This window comes from Strix aluco, chromosome 18 (genome assembly GCF_031877795.1).
Source record: "Strix aluco isolate bStrAlu1 chromosome 18, bStrAlu1.hap1, whole genome shotgun sequence".
Lineage (NCBI taxonomy): Eukaryota > Metazoa > Chordata > Aves > Strigiformes > Strigidae > Strix > Strix aluco.
The window spans coordinates 16625847-16639784 of record NC_133948.1 but is presented as its reverse complement, the minus strand read 5'-3'; the positions used below and the strand labels follow the sequence as shown (position 1 = coordinate 16639784).

Genomic DNA, 13938 nt, shown 5'->3' with positions numbered 1-13938 from the left:
AGAATAACATGCCCTGGTCTCCTCTAGCATGAACCTCAATCAGCAGAGAACTAGAGCGTCCTCCTGGAATCAACTGTGCCTTAACCCGAGGTCTAGACCTTACTCCTCAGCTTGTCTCTCTTCTCCATGTAGGAAGAATGGCCCAGACTGAACCCAGCCAGATCAGATATATCAGAACAGAGACTAGCTGAGGGTTTGCTAAACCCAGTGAAAACAGGAGATGGAGCTTCATTTCTGACAGCACCACAGAGGCAGTAAATGCTGCCATGACAGCAGCCGTTGAAGATTCTGCAGAAAGCAGCCACAGCTGTCAGGAGATCCACCACGTCCTTAGGGCTCGGGTTTTCAGCAGAGAAGAGATCCCCAGCCTTGGCAAGACAAGTTAAACCAGTGTGGTGGTGCAATCCTTACCCCCCCCCCCCCGCCCCTCTTTGTTGGGCTGCTTGGTGCTAGGTGCGATTCCACCCACATCCCCCGAGCTATACACCAGTCTGTGGAGATAAGGACTGACAGTGTTAACGAGCCTGGCTCCTGCCCCTCCCGATTGCTCGGAAATGGTTAAAATGGCCCATCAACTCCTAAGGGCCTGGCACACCTGTGCCTGGGATGTGGTCAAATGGGAACAATAACAGAGTCACACATTAATCAAATTCTTTTGTAACTGCTGGAAGGCACCAGAAGGCATTGGACAAAAGTCAATTATCTTGGACCCTATAAATGGCGACCACCAGGGAGACCCTTTGAGCTCTCCTGGATCGCAGCGGGCCTGTGACCAGCATCTCCCCTGAGCTGGGACGCCTCTCAGGTACCAAAACCCTTAAGGTGTCGTCTGCTCCAGACGGAAGGCCAGGGCGAAGTCCCCTGCTCGAGTCTCAATTATCGCCCGTTGAGGAATGCCAAGGCATTGGGAGTATTTGCTCTAAACTCGAGAGGGAAATTTTCTTTGAGCTAGCTTCTCTTTACTCTGTGTGTGTGTGTGTGTGTGTGGGTACGTACCCTTGTTTCTGTGTGTGTATGTCTGTTCTGTGTTCATTCTACTGAATCCAAACACCTTTGTTTCTGTATGTTTGTCCATTTTGTTATGTGCATGCATGTATATATGTATATATAGGTACCGTTAAGTAAGTTAGTGTGAATCTTGTCATTTTAGAATCTGAATAAGTCGCTTTTCTTTCTTTTAGTATTTCTGAATTATTTTATAATAACAAATTGCTGTTAGTTATTAATAAACCTAGATTTCTTACTAAATATTACCGTGTCAATACTTTCATCCGCGACAACCAGTTAAACTTGTTAAAGTACCTTGTGCAGCCCCTTGAACTCATAGCGGCGGTCCCTAAAAGCTCGCACTGTGTCTACATAGAAAGAGTTCTCCCGCTGGCAGATGGTGGTGACTCGTTCCTCCACCTTGGTGACGTGGATCTTCTTGTACGCCTTGCGGCAGTAATCTAAGCAAGGGAAGAAGAGGGAGCTTCTCAGAGGAACGGGCACAGTATGGACAGGGAGACAGCTAAGCATCAGGCACAAGTGAGCAGAAGATACCAGCACGGAGAGAAGCAGCACCTCGTTATGGAGAAACAGGGGCATATGGGGGAAGTAAACTCATTGTGATGCACATATAGCCCATCCACAAACCCAGGCTCTGCCTGCAACCAGCTGGATGGCTCTGCTGAACAGCATCACTCCAGGTGACAGGATAACCTTATGATTTCCTTCCATTAACAGCTTTAGTTATCAGCCTTCCAAAAAGTGGTGCCATTCACAGAATCACAGAATCGTCTAGGTTGGAAAAGACCTTGAAATCATCCAGTCCAACCATCAGCCTGACATTGACAGTTCCCAACTCCACCAGATCCCTCAGCGCTGGGTCAACCCGACTCTTCAACCCCTCCAGGGATGGGGACTCCCCCCCTCCCTGGGCAGCCCATTCCAACGCCTGACTACCCGTTCTGGAAAGAAACGCTTCCTAATATCCAGTCTAAACCTGCCCTGGCGCAACTTGAGGCCATTCCCTCTTGTCCTATCACTTACTACTTGGTTAAAGAGACTCATCCCCCCTCTCTGCACCCTCCTTTCAGGGAGTTGGAGAGGGCCATGAGGTCTCCCCTCAGCCTCCTCTTCTCCAGACTAAACCCCCCCAGTTCCCTCAGCCGCTCCCCATCAGACCTGTGCTCCAGACCCTGCACCAGCTCCATTGCCCTTCTCTGGACACACTCGAGTCATTCAATGGCCTTTTTGGAGTGAGGGGCCCAAAACTGAACCCACTCATCGAGGGGCGGCCTCACCAGTGCCGAGCACAGGGGTAAGATCCCTTCCCTGTCCCTGCTGGCCACGCTAGTGCTGATACAAGCCAGGATGCCATTGGCCTTCTTGGCCACCTGGGCACACTGCTGGCTCCTGTTCAGCCGGCTGTCAATCAACACCCCCAGGTCCCTCTCTGACTGGCAGCTCTCCAGCCACTCCTCCCCAAGCCTGTAGCGCTGCTGGGGGTTGTTGTGGCCCAAGGGCAGCACCCGGCATTTGGCCTTAGTGAAGCTCATACAGTTAATAATACATTCATCTTTCAGCTGAAATCCATAGCTCCCAACAGACAAAAGGAGAGACACTGACACAGGCCGGTGCCCGGCCCCTTTTCAGGAAGCACACAGGAGCCTGCTGGGATGCTGGACAAGGTCTGCCAAAGCACGGTCTGAGACCAGACCCAGTCTGAACTAACCCCACAGCCATAAGAGAAGCAATTAATGGTAAGCACCGCTCACAGTCTAGGTTGCAAAACACCTCTCCAAATCATGACACTGATTATTATTTTTTTTTACCTGCCAGCCGCTTCTTCTCATACTTGGCCTGCTCTTCCCGGGACAGCTCGTGGAAGGCACGGGGTCCTCCCTCGGGGGACAGGGGAGGGAACTTCTCCGACTCCAGCTGCTGCTGGATGCGGTGATACTCACTGCGGCTGGCAGGCACTGCAGAGGAGGGCAGCTATCAGTTTCCCAGGGGAGAAGCAGGATTTCATCTCCATCTCTGTGGGTTGGACTGCACGGTCCTTACTGTACTTACTGAACTCTCCTCTCCACTGCCAAGTCATTCGGCGCTGACAGTTGGCACCCGGCTTGTTGAAGTCACAGGCAGCACACGTGGCCTCATCCACTATGGCTGAGGGCTGGACACAGGTAAGACACATGGGTGTTAGAGGGGACAGCTCTCCAAATGGCCACTCATGCCAGAACAGGGCTGGGTGGCAGAAGACCATAGGTGTGAATATCAGAGACAGTACTCAGAGTTCTCCTTTCCAGAGCCTTTTGGGAACACAAAACTTGCAAAAACAATAGCTGTTTTTTGGGAGGAGTCCTAGCTAAAGCTGTAGCTCAGCCTCCACAGACCTGGCACCCCTGGCAGCTTGACTGAATTCACCCAGCCTTATCTGATCCCCCTGCCCCAGGCAGAAAGTTCAGCCATTGTTAAGGGGATCCAGTCAGAGGGACCACCAAGGTCATCTGAAAGACAAATTAGAAGAGACGAGGCTGATGTTACCCACCTGCAGCCTGTTGGTTAGAATGATGTTGGGGTACATGGCCCCCACATCTAGATGGTAAATAAGAGGACACTCAATTCTGTTTGGAACATCCTTCAGGGAATTCAGTTTGACCTTGATTTCATCACAAACCTGTGGTGAGACAAAAAGTAGTGAGACTCAGACAGGAAGGAGTTAATGACTCAAATACTTGTTGAATTTGGTCTTTTACTCCTGCACAGGGACACCTGCCACTAACTCTGAGGAAGGATTTAAAAGGACCAAAAGAGCAGCATCAGGGACTCCTTGAACAGTGGTACTTTAGGTTTGGTTTGGACCTCCAAGGTAGGCTTTATCTGTAGGGGTGCATGGAAAGTGAGAGCAGCTACTTGCTAAAGGTTACTCAACCAAGGACCTTTCCAGTGCAAAGGGGTTAATGGAGACAACAGCAAAGACCAGAAGTCCCCAGTCACTAACTGATCATGCTCTCTGAGAAATTCCAGACTCAGCTTTGGAGAGGGGTGACCTGCACTCTGTAGTCAATAAGAAGCAGGGAACAAGAGAAACATGAATATTTGGGGTATCTGAGGGGTTTTCTCAAGGAAAAGATATCTTCAAGATATCCTTCTTCTCACTAAATCCCTTTCCAGCTCTCTCAGAACTTTGCTCTCGGTTGAAATTGCAAAGGGTAAAGCAGGAAGCACATCCCTCAGCTGGGGCAGACCCTGGACCCCCAGGCTGGCTCCAGTGGCTGGGCAGGGGGGTCCTGGCTGGGGCTGCTGGGGGCGGCAGCTGCTTAGAACATCCCTTAACACCATCTCCTCTGCAGGTGCCCACAGATGGGCTTCTTGGTCTCTCTGTAGAGCATAAGATGAACCTAAACAGGCCCTTCAAAGCTGTAGCCCCCGCCAGGCAGCTCAGCCCCCCCTGCCAAGCCCAGCCACACTGCGGGTGACGTACCTCCTGGAAGTTGGTGACTTGATCCAACGGCAAACCCTCCTCCTCCTCGATGGCGTGCCGCAGCGTCTTCTCCACGTGCTGCACCAGGAAGTCGAAGGCAGCAGGATTCTGCAGGGACGTGTGGACTGCACTGAGACCACGGGCAGCCATCCCCTGCCCTGCTGCCCATGTCCCTGCCTGACTCAGGGGGGGCTCTAAGCACAGCCCTGCAGCACAGCACAGGCAGGGTCTACCCCACTGACACCGTGTCAAAAAAAAAAAAAGCAACAAAGGGAAGAGACAAGGGCAGGTAATGAGCAGTTGGTTGCATTTGTTTGGTAGTGCAGCACCTCTCATAGCTGCATGCTGGCTGGTGCAAGGGTCCAAAGATTCAGACTTAGTGCAGATCCTTTTATACAGCCAGTGCGTGCTCCCCCATGATAGATGATATCCATCAAAATGCCCCACACTGAGTGCAATGCATCGCACGGCACAGAGCAAAGCTGCCTTGGAAAATTTAAGAGTCCGTGAGCACAACGCAAGGTGAAACAGGGCAAGGGGGAGGTGATGGAGATAGCAGCATGAACCAGAAACAGGTAAGAGATGCCCAGGAAGGGTTCAGAAGCAGCTTAGTTTGAGTGGGAGAAGGACAGAGGGAGGACAAGACCTCAAGGGGACAGAGGCAGGTTTTCCAAGAACCACTGGCTAAAAAACACACCCAAACCACCACTTCACTTGCTGTCAGCAAGGTCTGGCTTGCTTCCAGCACGCGATACGTATGACACTTGCCCTCCCAGTGAAGTACAGATGGTTACTTGGGGGCCTCCTCCCATCCCTTCCCAGCCCAGCTCCATGCAGCTTCAGGTGCTCAAGATCTCCTGAAGTATGACGGGTACTGCCCAAGCCCGGCAGGGACACACAGGAGATGTTGACACCAGCAGAGGGTTGTTCCTCACCACCATGATCCACGAGGACAGGGCTTGGGCTCGTGGCCCCTTACCATTTTGAAGCGGCAGGGGATGTCACTGCGGAAGACCCCGGATTCCAGTGCTTCCACGTGGCCTCCCACATACGTCTCCAAGTCCAGCACGTGGCCATCTTCTGTAAGTTTGTTGAATTCCTGCTCCTGCTTGTTGGGGAAGATGATGTTGGCGTGATAGGCCTGAACCATCAGCAATGCCTCGCACAGTGTCCCAGATCCTTTTCTTAACACCTGCAGGAGAGACATCAAAGCTGGTTTTAAACTCAAAAATAGTAGATTTAGATTATATATAAGGAAAACTCTTTACTATGAGTGTGGCAAGACACTGGCACAGGTTGCCCAGAGAAGTTGTGGCTGCCCCCTCCCTAGAAGTGTTTATGGTCAGGTTGAATGAGGTTTTGAGCAACCTGATCTAGTGGAAGGTGTCCCTGCCCATGGCAGGGGGGTTGGACTAGATGATCTTTGAAGGTCCCTTCCAACCTAAACCACCCTGTGATTCAGCAAGAAGTGCTGTGTCAACCCTGGTGGGACTGGACCAGCCTTACAGCCACATCAATGAGTTGGACAGCTTCAGCTGATGACACGTGTGCGATGGCACAGCAGGCAGTGCTGTAGAGCACGGCAAGGACGATGGGAGCAAGTCAGAAACCAATTGCAAGTTAACTTGGATAAGCTCCACATCAGCCATACTTTCTTGCTCCAGCCCTGTACTGACAACCCGCAGGTCTCTTGTTCTTAGGCACCTCTCTCAAAACACCCCAGGGCTGCAGAGAGGAAGGAGTAGCCTCCAAATCCACCCTCCCTCCCTGACACAGATGGGAAAGTGCCCAGGCAGTGGGAATCAGGTCTGTGGCCAGAGCATCCCTGCAGCACAGGAGACATGGCTCTTTGTCCAGCAAAGAAATCATCATTTCAGGGGTGCACCCACCTCATCAGGCTCCATGGGAATGATGGTGCACAAGGCAAAAATGAAAGGATGAACATACTTCATATACATGTAATAGGTAGCAACTGCATCGGACACTGAATAGGTGGCCAGGGTCTGTCAGGAAAGGGTGAGAGGCAAATTAATCCCAATCACATGTGATGGAGCAGCTCAGTGACATTGCTCATTGCTTCGTGCTGGACATGCTTGTATCAGCAGAAAGGAGGGAAAGGTGTATTTCTCCATATCCTAGATTGTAAAGAACAATCTGCTTCTGATGACATCCTGCTCTAGCTTTAATTACACAGTAATACATCAGCTTTGAATGAGAAGTGGGGAGGATGAGCTCATGGCACAGATGCCACTCCATTTGGGAATCAGGAGGCTGCTCCAGGGCTTCAGCAGAAATCCCCTGCCCGCAGCACCTGGAGCACTAAGCCTATTTCCTGTCCCTCCAGCAAATCAGGTCTCTTTGTGGTGTTTCTGATTTAGGCAGTGCCTGTCAACCTTGCATTGATGTAAATAAATACAGAAAGTACACAGTGCAATGCCAGTGCTAGAGCCACTTCAAAGAAATCCTGTTCTTTCTCCCCACAAGCTTAAGTGCTTCTAAGGCACTGGCAAACTGGGGAGACAGATTGAGTTAATTTCTCAAAACTGACTGCATTAAGCAAAACCATTTCGTAGCACTGACTCAAGGTTTCAATCACATTGCAACTGCTCTAGGCTTGTTTTCCAATTGCTCAGAGGAGATACAGAACAGGAAGGGAATACCTGAGGCTCCTCTGTAGCCATCCGGCACATCTCTTCAGGGTCCAGCTCCACTGGATCGTAACCCAGTTTTGCTTTAGCTGCTGCTTTCAGGTTGTGACTTCCCACTGGGAGGTAACTGTCTCTCTTCACCCACCTGGACAGAACCATGAAAATACCAGTCTGTGCAGAGAAATCAGCCCTGCCCTTCAACAAGGGGCTCAGGCTTGCAGAGGGGACCTCTCACTGAGGACAGCTGAGAACTGAGCATCCAAGGGCAGCGGGGTAAGAGGCTGCCCAGCTTTAGATACCCTGCATCTCTACCCATGCACTTAAATCCCAACCAGGACAAACCCCGCTACCCATACCATCACCACGGCTCAGAATTACCACCCTCCAACTCCCTCAGTGTCTTTAAGATAAACATTTAAGCACTGGAGGAGACACCACCAGGACTGCAAGGACAGCCAGACACTTTCCAAAGTCCAGACACTGCCTTAGTGGAGGAAACCCACATAAAAAACCCAACTTTTCTCTCTCCTATGCATGCACAACATGTCCTTTCCTCTCCCGGCTGTGCCAGGAGGCTGTTGCGTTAGGATACTGGCCCTTCGCCACTCCAATAGCCTGATCTTATCCCACCCTCTCTCTGCTGCCACAAATCAGACCTCAAACACCTGAGGACAGCCACCAGCAGGCTGCAGGGAGAGACAGCTTCAGGGGAAGGCTTGGCAGCTCCTGCAGTATGCAGAGTGCCAAGGGGACACAGCACTGTCAAAGAATGTACTATCACACCAGCCTAGGGAGATGTGACACATGAAAGCTTCCAACAGACAGTATTTAAATACAACTGTAGGTATTTTATATAAATTCAAGAGATAAAGACACAGTTATACAGTAGAGGAGCAGCATCTGGTACCTCAGACAGTCCATGTGGATGCACTGGGATGCTTTGTACTCTCCCTGGCTGTCCTTCTGAAACCCAATTTCCTGATACATATTCATTCCATGAGCTGCTGCTCTTGCTTCCACAAAGGGCCTGGGGAAAGAGGCAACATGAAGAGAAGGAACAGAACAGCCATCTTCCTTCATCTCCAATGTTTTCACAACTGCTTTGTTACAAACTACCTAAAGAATTTTTCTTGCAATTATCTGTGATATCTGGCCATGGGGCAAACTTTCTGCAGGACAGAATTTCAGCGTGACCCAAGAGGCAAAGCTGCTTGCTTTTATCCTGCACCAGGAGGTGGAGGCACATAGTGCCTCCCCCCCTGCTTCCTGAAGGCTTGCCTGCACCCCTCTGCCTGATATCCTCCAGGTGTCTTTTGACCCTCTCCCTGCTCTCCCAAGACTGAGCTCATCCACACACCAAAACTGCCGTACTGACAAGGGTTTAAAGCAACTCAGCCAAGCAGATGGGACTCTACAGAAGCTCATACTTCCAAGCAAACGACCACAGGATTTGCTGAGGTGCTCAAACCGGGCAGACAGTCGGCATGGATCACACACTGTGATCACACCTCATCGCTGTGTGAGCTATGGAAGGACGCTGAGGCTGGTACCTGACCCTGCCCCACAGCTCAGGTGACACCTTGCCAGCTTAGCTTTCATTCCTGATCTCACCAGTCAAAGAAGTCTCCATTGTACGTGACAATGATGGTGGGTTTGGTCTCCTGGACATGTTCAAACCACCTCTGGATTAAATGAGCCTAGGGTGAAACAGGAGAGTAGAAGAGATAAATATATAAAGTGACTTCATCTCCTCCATGGAGAGGTGGTGGATATCACACAGTTTACTCCACCCCTCCCCTCTCCTCCCCATCTAGCCCAAACATGACGTCTCTTACCCCTACTACCAAGAAATGAAAGTATGACCAGCCCAGCTGGACCCACCATGTTCCCCAGCGAGGCAGCCTACCAAGCAATTAGGTCTCTTTGGCCAACAAGAGCCCCAGACAGGTAACAAGTCTGCTGGGCAGAACTAACTTACTTCGTCCGGTTCATTAAAGACACAAAACGGACCCTCATACTCCGGTTTGGGAGTAAACTCAAAGTCTTCAATATCCTCAGATACGATCTCCCTGTTCGTGATCAGGTAGCCCTAGGGAGGTTACAAGGAGGCAGTTAGGAGGACTTGGCTTGCAGGCAACTCGAAATTGCTGTCCAAACGACGCAACATTTTCCTCTTGAAAGCCAGAGCTTCTGTCAAGGGGGAACAACTGTTTGGGGAGTCACCTGCTGAATCACTGCTGGCCATCAGCTGAGGAGGCCACAGGGAGACAACACGGGACAGCAGAGTTGTCCCTGTGCTCTCCAGGTTACAACTGCTCCCTCAGAGGAGCACCAGCAACCTGAGCTGGGTACCACGAAGCTAAGCATCTTATGTGTCATTCAGACTTTAATTTCTTTCCTGCAGCCACACACCAAGCAGCCAGCAGCAAGGCAAGCTTGGAGTGAGCTGGGCTGGAGGCAAAATGCTGGCCTGCTCCCTGGCTTTGCTGCTGGAGCAAGGAAACCACTCTGCTGTCCCTTACCTGCCCATCAATCATGTAGGAGATCATCATGATCTGGTCCGTCTCTGCATCAGGAAACTTCAAAGGGAGTTTGGTAGTTTCAATGTCAAAGGCGAGAACGACAGGATCCTGAGCAGGACCAAATCCATTAGAAAATATTCTAAAGCTGACTTGAAGTTAAAGAGTGATTCCCGTTAAGCCCAGTACTAGCCCAGCAAGTGAACCAGACCCTTCCCAGTAATCATTTTACTGCTTTATCAACCCAAAAATCACTGCCCAAGCCCAGAAACAAAGCTCTCCCCCTGCACGCCACGGTGCAATACCGCCAGCGCATCAGAAAGCAGCTCCTCAGGGCAGACACTCCCGCCACGCGCCCGGACAAACGGACACCTGCCCGACCAACGCTCACCGGTCGCTCCACGAGGTCGTCTCGGCGGGTGATTTCGGGGGGATAGGTGCTACCCCGGTACCGCACATTGTACCAGTGAGCCTGTCAAGAGAGGGTGGGCAGTGCCTTACAGCGGGGCGAGCTCCTTGCACTTCTGTTCAGCTGCTGGGGACTGAGCTGTGCAAATTAACTGCAGTCCAGAAGAAAGGCTCAAACTGTGGCTGTGCATCAATCATTTAACTTTTCTGTGTATCATTAGCTAAGAAGGCGGCCCAGCAGTACAGGACTAAGCTTCACACATGAACTCATCATCACTGACACCTTTGCAAAGGTGCTGGGGAGAAGACGTTTCCACCCTGCCCACAATTCAGGAGTACAGCAGCAGGAAAGCAAAGCTCTTCCAGCTTCCCTACTCCTTACTCACCACGTGGATCTTCAGGTCAATGGAGAGGCGAATGTGGTAGGGTACGTCGTACTCCCGCATATCCACAATGTTGTCCATCTGGTTTGCAACCTTTCTGGAGGCCCCTTCCTCATCCGTGCTCAGGCTGCCTCCGCTCAGAGCGCTGCAAGGAGCGGAGCGAAGCAGCCACCTTACCTGAGGGCACACCTCTGCAGGCTCAGCCGCGAGGGACAGCACATGGCACCGGTGACACCCGACAGCGGGAGCCACTGACAGGAGAGGAGAGAATGGCAATCGCCTCCCCGCCATCTGATCACCCTCTGCTTGCAGAGGTGTCCCTGGGACGGACAGTCCCATCGCTCCCATCTAAATTCACCTTTTCTCATGTTTGTGAGCTGCGTCTGCTCACAGATAAAACCCACATGTGCCTGTATAATTAACAGTTCTTACAGCACTGGATTTATAAGTATGGTAGTGAGTCTAAGCATAACGAGGCAACCCGGGAAGCACTTTGAACAGGGACAGTATGCTTTCTGGGTGTGTAGGGAGCACTCATCTCGCTTGATTCCTCTTCCTCAAGTTTCAACTGAAATCAGACTTCAGGGCCAAGAAACCAGAGGGGCAAATTTTTCATGTGTATATTCCGGTTATTTCTTTTCTGTCTGCAACCATGTTTCCAGTCTTGTAAACAAGCGCCTGGCTTCTTATTCAGATAGAAAATGTCTATTGGTTTTTTCCCCCTTTTGTCACAGACAGAAGTAAGGTTGCCCAGCGCCTCTCAGTAGCCTTCCTCAGGGAACCAAAAAACCCCAAACAAACAAACAAACAAAATCTATTTCATCAGCAGGCAGAGGTACCACCACAGCACATCACATTCCAGAGGCTCTGGGGCCTCTTGATGTGCAGCACTGAGCGGAAAAACCACCTCAGAGATGGGTGGCAGAAAGGCATAGTTGGGGTCAGACCACAGGCAGGACAACACCTCTCTGAGGACAGCTAAGAAATAATCAAGGGAGCTTAATTAACACACAGAACCACCCGGCCACCCTAAGCAGAGCTCCCACCTGGACAGCATGGCGGTGTAGACATCGCTTGCCTGATCTCGCTCTCTGTTTTTCCTCACAGCAGGAGAGATCTCCTTCCGCACCTTCACCAAGTCATCCACCGTGTTGAAAGACAGCTTGATGTAGTTTCTCTTCAGGCCCACCAAGTGGTTTGGCTGCAAAGTAGCAAGACAATGCCAGCTCAGTGGGGATGAGGACGGAGGGATGGCCACCACAAGAGAGGGTGGGGACGGCCGAGTAGGCTGATGTAGGTGGAAAAAATGGCCAAAAAAGAGGTGCCAACGGGTGGGAGAGTCAAGCACCAAGAAAAGACTCTGGTGGGCACATCAGGGAAGAGCACAAGAGCTGCACAGCAAGGGCCCAGCCAGCCCTGCTGCCCGCACAGGCAGGAGCACAAGCGGGATTCACCAGGGGAAGAGGAGAAAGAGCAGGTCAAGCATAAGCAGCGTCCCCCTCCCACAGCACCCTCTCCTCCTCCAATTATTCTTTAATTCCTGCAATTAAACATCTTGAACACACTGAAACAGCTGATGTGCTCAAGGACAGGAATGTAATCACCACTGATAAGCAGTTAGCCATAACTAACCCATTTCTGATAGGCACCACGAGCAGCACTAGGAGTCTGTAGTCAAGTCGTTTCCCTTCACTACTCAGTCCCATTCGACCTCACCAGAGCTGCGCAAGGTCCAAAAAAAAAAAATCTCTACTCAAGAGCACAGAGGAATACAGACCAGGTCCAGGTCTTCTTTGGGGACAGTTTCCAGCTTTGCAATCTTCCCTTGGAACTTCTTGGAGAGGAAGGAGGACACTTCTCGCTCGCAGCCCTGCCAAAAGACCCCGGGGCTGAGCATCGTGGCTCCCTCCCTCAGGAGACTGTCCCAAAGCAGGATTGCCCAGGAGGTCTTAAGCTCCCCAGGGACCTGCTGTCCCCTTCCCTGGGGACCTCGGCCCTCCCAGGGTCCCCTCCTCACCTTCTGGGTGGCAATGTAGAAGTAGGGCTTGTAGGGCAGGGCCACCTAGGAGAGAGCAGAGGGGTAACGGCAGCCGGTCCCCTCGAGGGACCCTGCGCCCCGCCCGGCCCGTCCCAGGACCCACCTTGAAGCGGCTCCCGTCCTCCTGGATGAAGTAGTAGTCCACAGCGCTCACCGACCGTCGGTCCTCGTCCAGCACCTCCGTCTGCCCACAGGCACCGTGGACTCAGCGGGGCCCCTCCGTGAGGCCTCCCAGGACCCCTCCATGGGACCCCGCCCCGGGCCCTACCGGGGGCCTCCCCGTGGGACAACCACCCCCCTCCCCGGGGCCCCATCGGTTGGCCGCTCGCCCCCCCCCGCCCCGTACCGGGTGCATGTTGATGAGCCAGCCCGTCCGCTCGCCGGGCTCCGCCGGCCGCTGGAAACCGAACAGCTCGTCCAGCCGGTCCGTGCGCTGCGATCGCTCCAGGCGCTTGAGAGCGGACAGCGCGGGGCCATCGTCCCTGCCAGAGGCCGCGCCCTCAGCCCCCGCCGGCTCCCGCGGCCCCCCCGCCCGCCGCCCCCACCGCGCTCCCTCGGGGGCTCCGCCGCTGCCCGGCTCGGCGCGCCGCCCGCCGCCCCGCAGCACCATCCCGGCCCGACCCGGCCCGCCGGAGGAATTTCCCGCGCTGCGCCCGGTTCCCGCGAGAACGAAACTCGCCCCGCCCCCGCAGCGAGAGCACCAATCAGAGAGCGGTCCCGCATCACCCGCGGGCACCTCCCACCAATGGCGGGCGGAGCGCCTCGCCCCGTCCCGCCCCCGCGGCGACAGCACCAATCAGTGAGCGGCCCCGCCTCACCCGCGGGCACCTCCCACCAATGGCGAGCGGAGCGCCTCGCCCCGTCCCGCCCCCGCGGCGACAGCACCAATCAGAGAGCGGCCCCGCCACAACCGCGGGCACCTCCCACCAATGGCGGGCGCAGCGCCCCGCCCCGCCCCGCCGCCATCCCCGGGACGGCCCGTTCCGGCAGCCGGGGCGGGAGGCGCCTCCGCGGCTGCTCGGGCGGGGCGGCCGCTGCGGCCGAGGCGGGGCTGAGCGCCCCTTGCCCGGCTGAGGCGTGGCTCGGGGTGTCCGCCAGGGCCCGGGAGGCGGGGAGCAGCCCGGTGCACCGGGCCGGCCGCCCCCGCCGGGCTGCCCCTGCCCGGCCGGTGGAGCGCGGGGCCCCTCTCCGGGCGGGGGGATGTGCTGCCGCTTTCCCCTGTTTGGATTGAGGCAGCAGCGGCGCTGAGCGCGTGTCGCGGAGACACGCAGACGGCCCCGGACGAGGTGTTGCGGCCATCAGCACCCACATCGCACCCCGGCCCCTCCGGGGTGGCGGCAACGGCGGGTCACTAATGCAGCACGCACACACCTGGGGGTCACACGCGCACCCGTGGGTCCCTCTGTCCCCCCAGCACCCCCGCCTGGACCGGTTTGGGGGTGTACTCTTGCCCCCCCCAAGATACGCGTGG

The 13938-nt window shown here is 54.0% G+C and overlaps 1 protein-coding gene across 1 annotated transcript in view; it reads right to left on the bottom strand.

Annotated features, from left to right (window-relative positions):
* Positions 1-13077, bottom strand: part of POLE (DNA polymerase epsilon, catalytic subunit) — a 31124-nt gene extending 18047 nt beyond the window's left edge. Inside the window, exons 1-19 of the mRNA XM_074843958.1 lie at positions 12814-13077; positions 12571-12651; positions 12447-12491; positions 12207-12299; positions 11476-11630; positions 10433-10574; positions 10030-10110; positions 9642-9749; positions 9098-9208; positions 8731-8816; positions 8027-8146; positions 7132-7264; positions 6361-6474; positions 5451-5663; positions 4472-4579; positions 3536-3664; positions 3058-3160; positions 2817-2963; positions 1303-1448 (exon numbers count right to left, since the gene is read on the bottom strand). Of these exons, the coding sequence (XP_074700059.1) occupies positions 1303-1448; positions 2817-2963; positions 3058-3160; positions 3536-3664; positions 4472-4579; positions 5451-5663; positions 6361-6474; positions 7132-7264; positions 8027-8146; positions 8731-8816; positions 9098-9208; positions 9642-9749; positions 10030-10110; positions 10433-10574; positions 11476-11630; positions 12207-12299; positions 12447-12491; positions 12571-12651; positions 12814-13077 (2379 nt within the window). The remainder of the gene's footprint in view (positions 1-1302; positions 1449-2816; positions 2964-3057; positions 3161-3535; positions 3665-4471; positions 4580-5450; positions 5664-6360; positions 6475-7131; positions 7265-8026; positions 8147-8730; positions 8817-9097; positions 9209-9641; positions 9750-10029; positions 10111-10432; positions 10575-11475; positions 11631-12206; positions 12300-12446; positions 12492-12570; positions 12652-12813) is intronic.
* Positions 13078-13938: the final 861 nt, after the last annotated feature.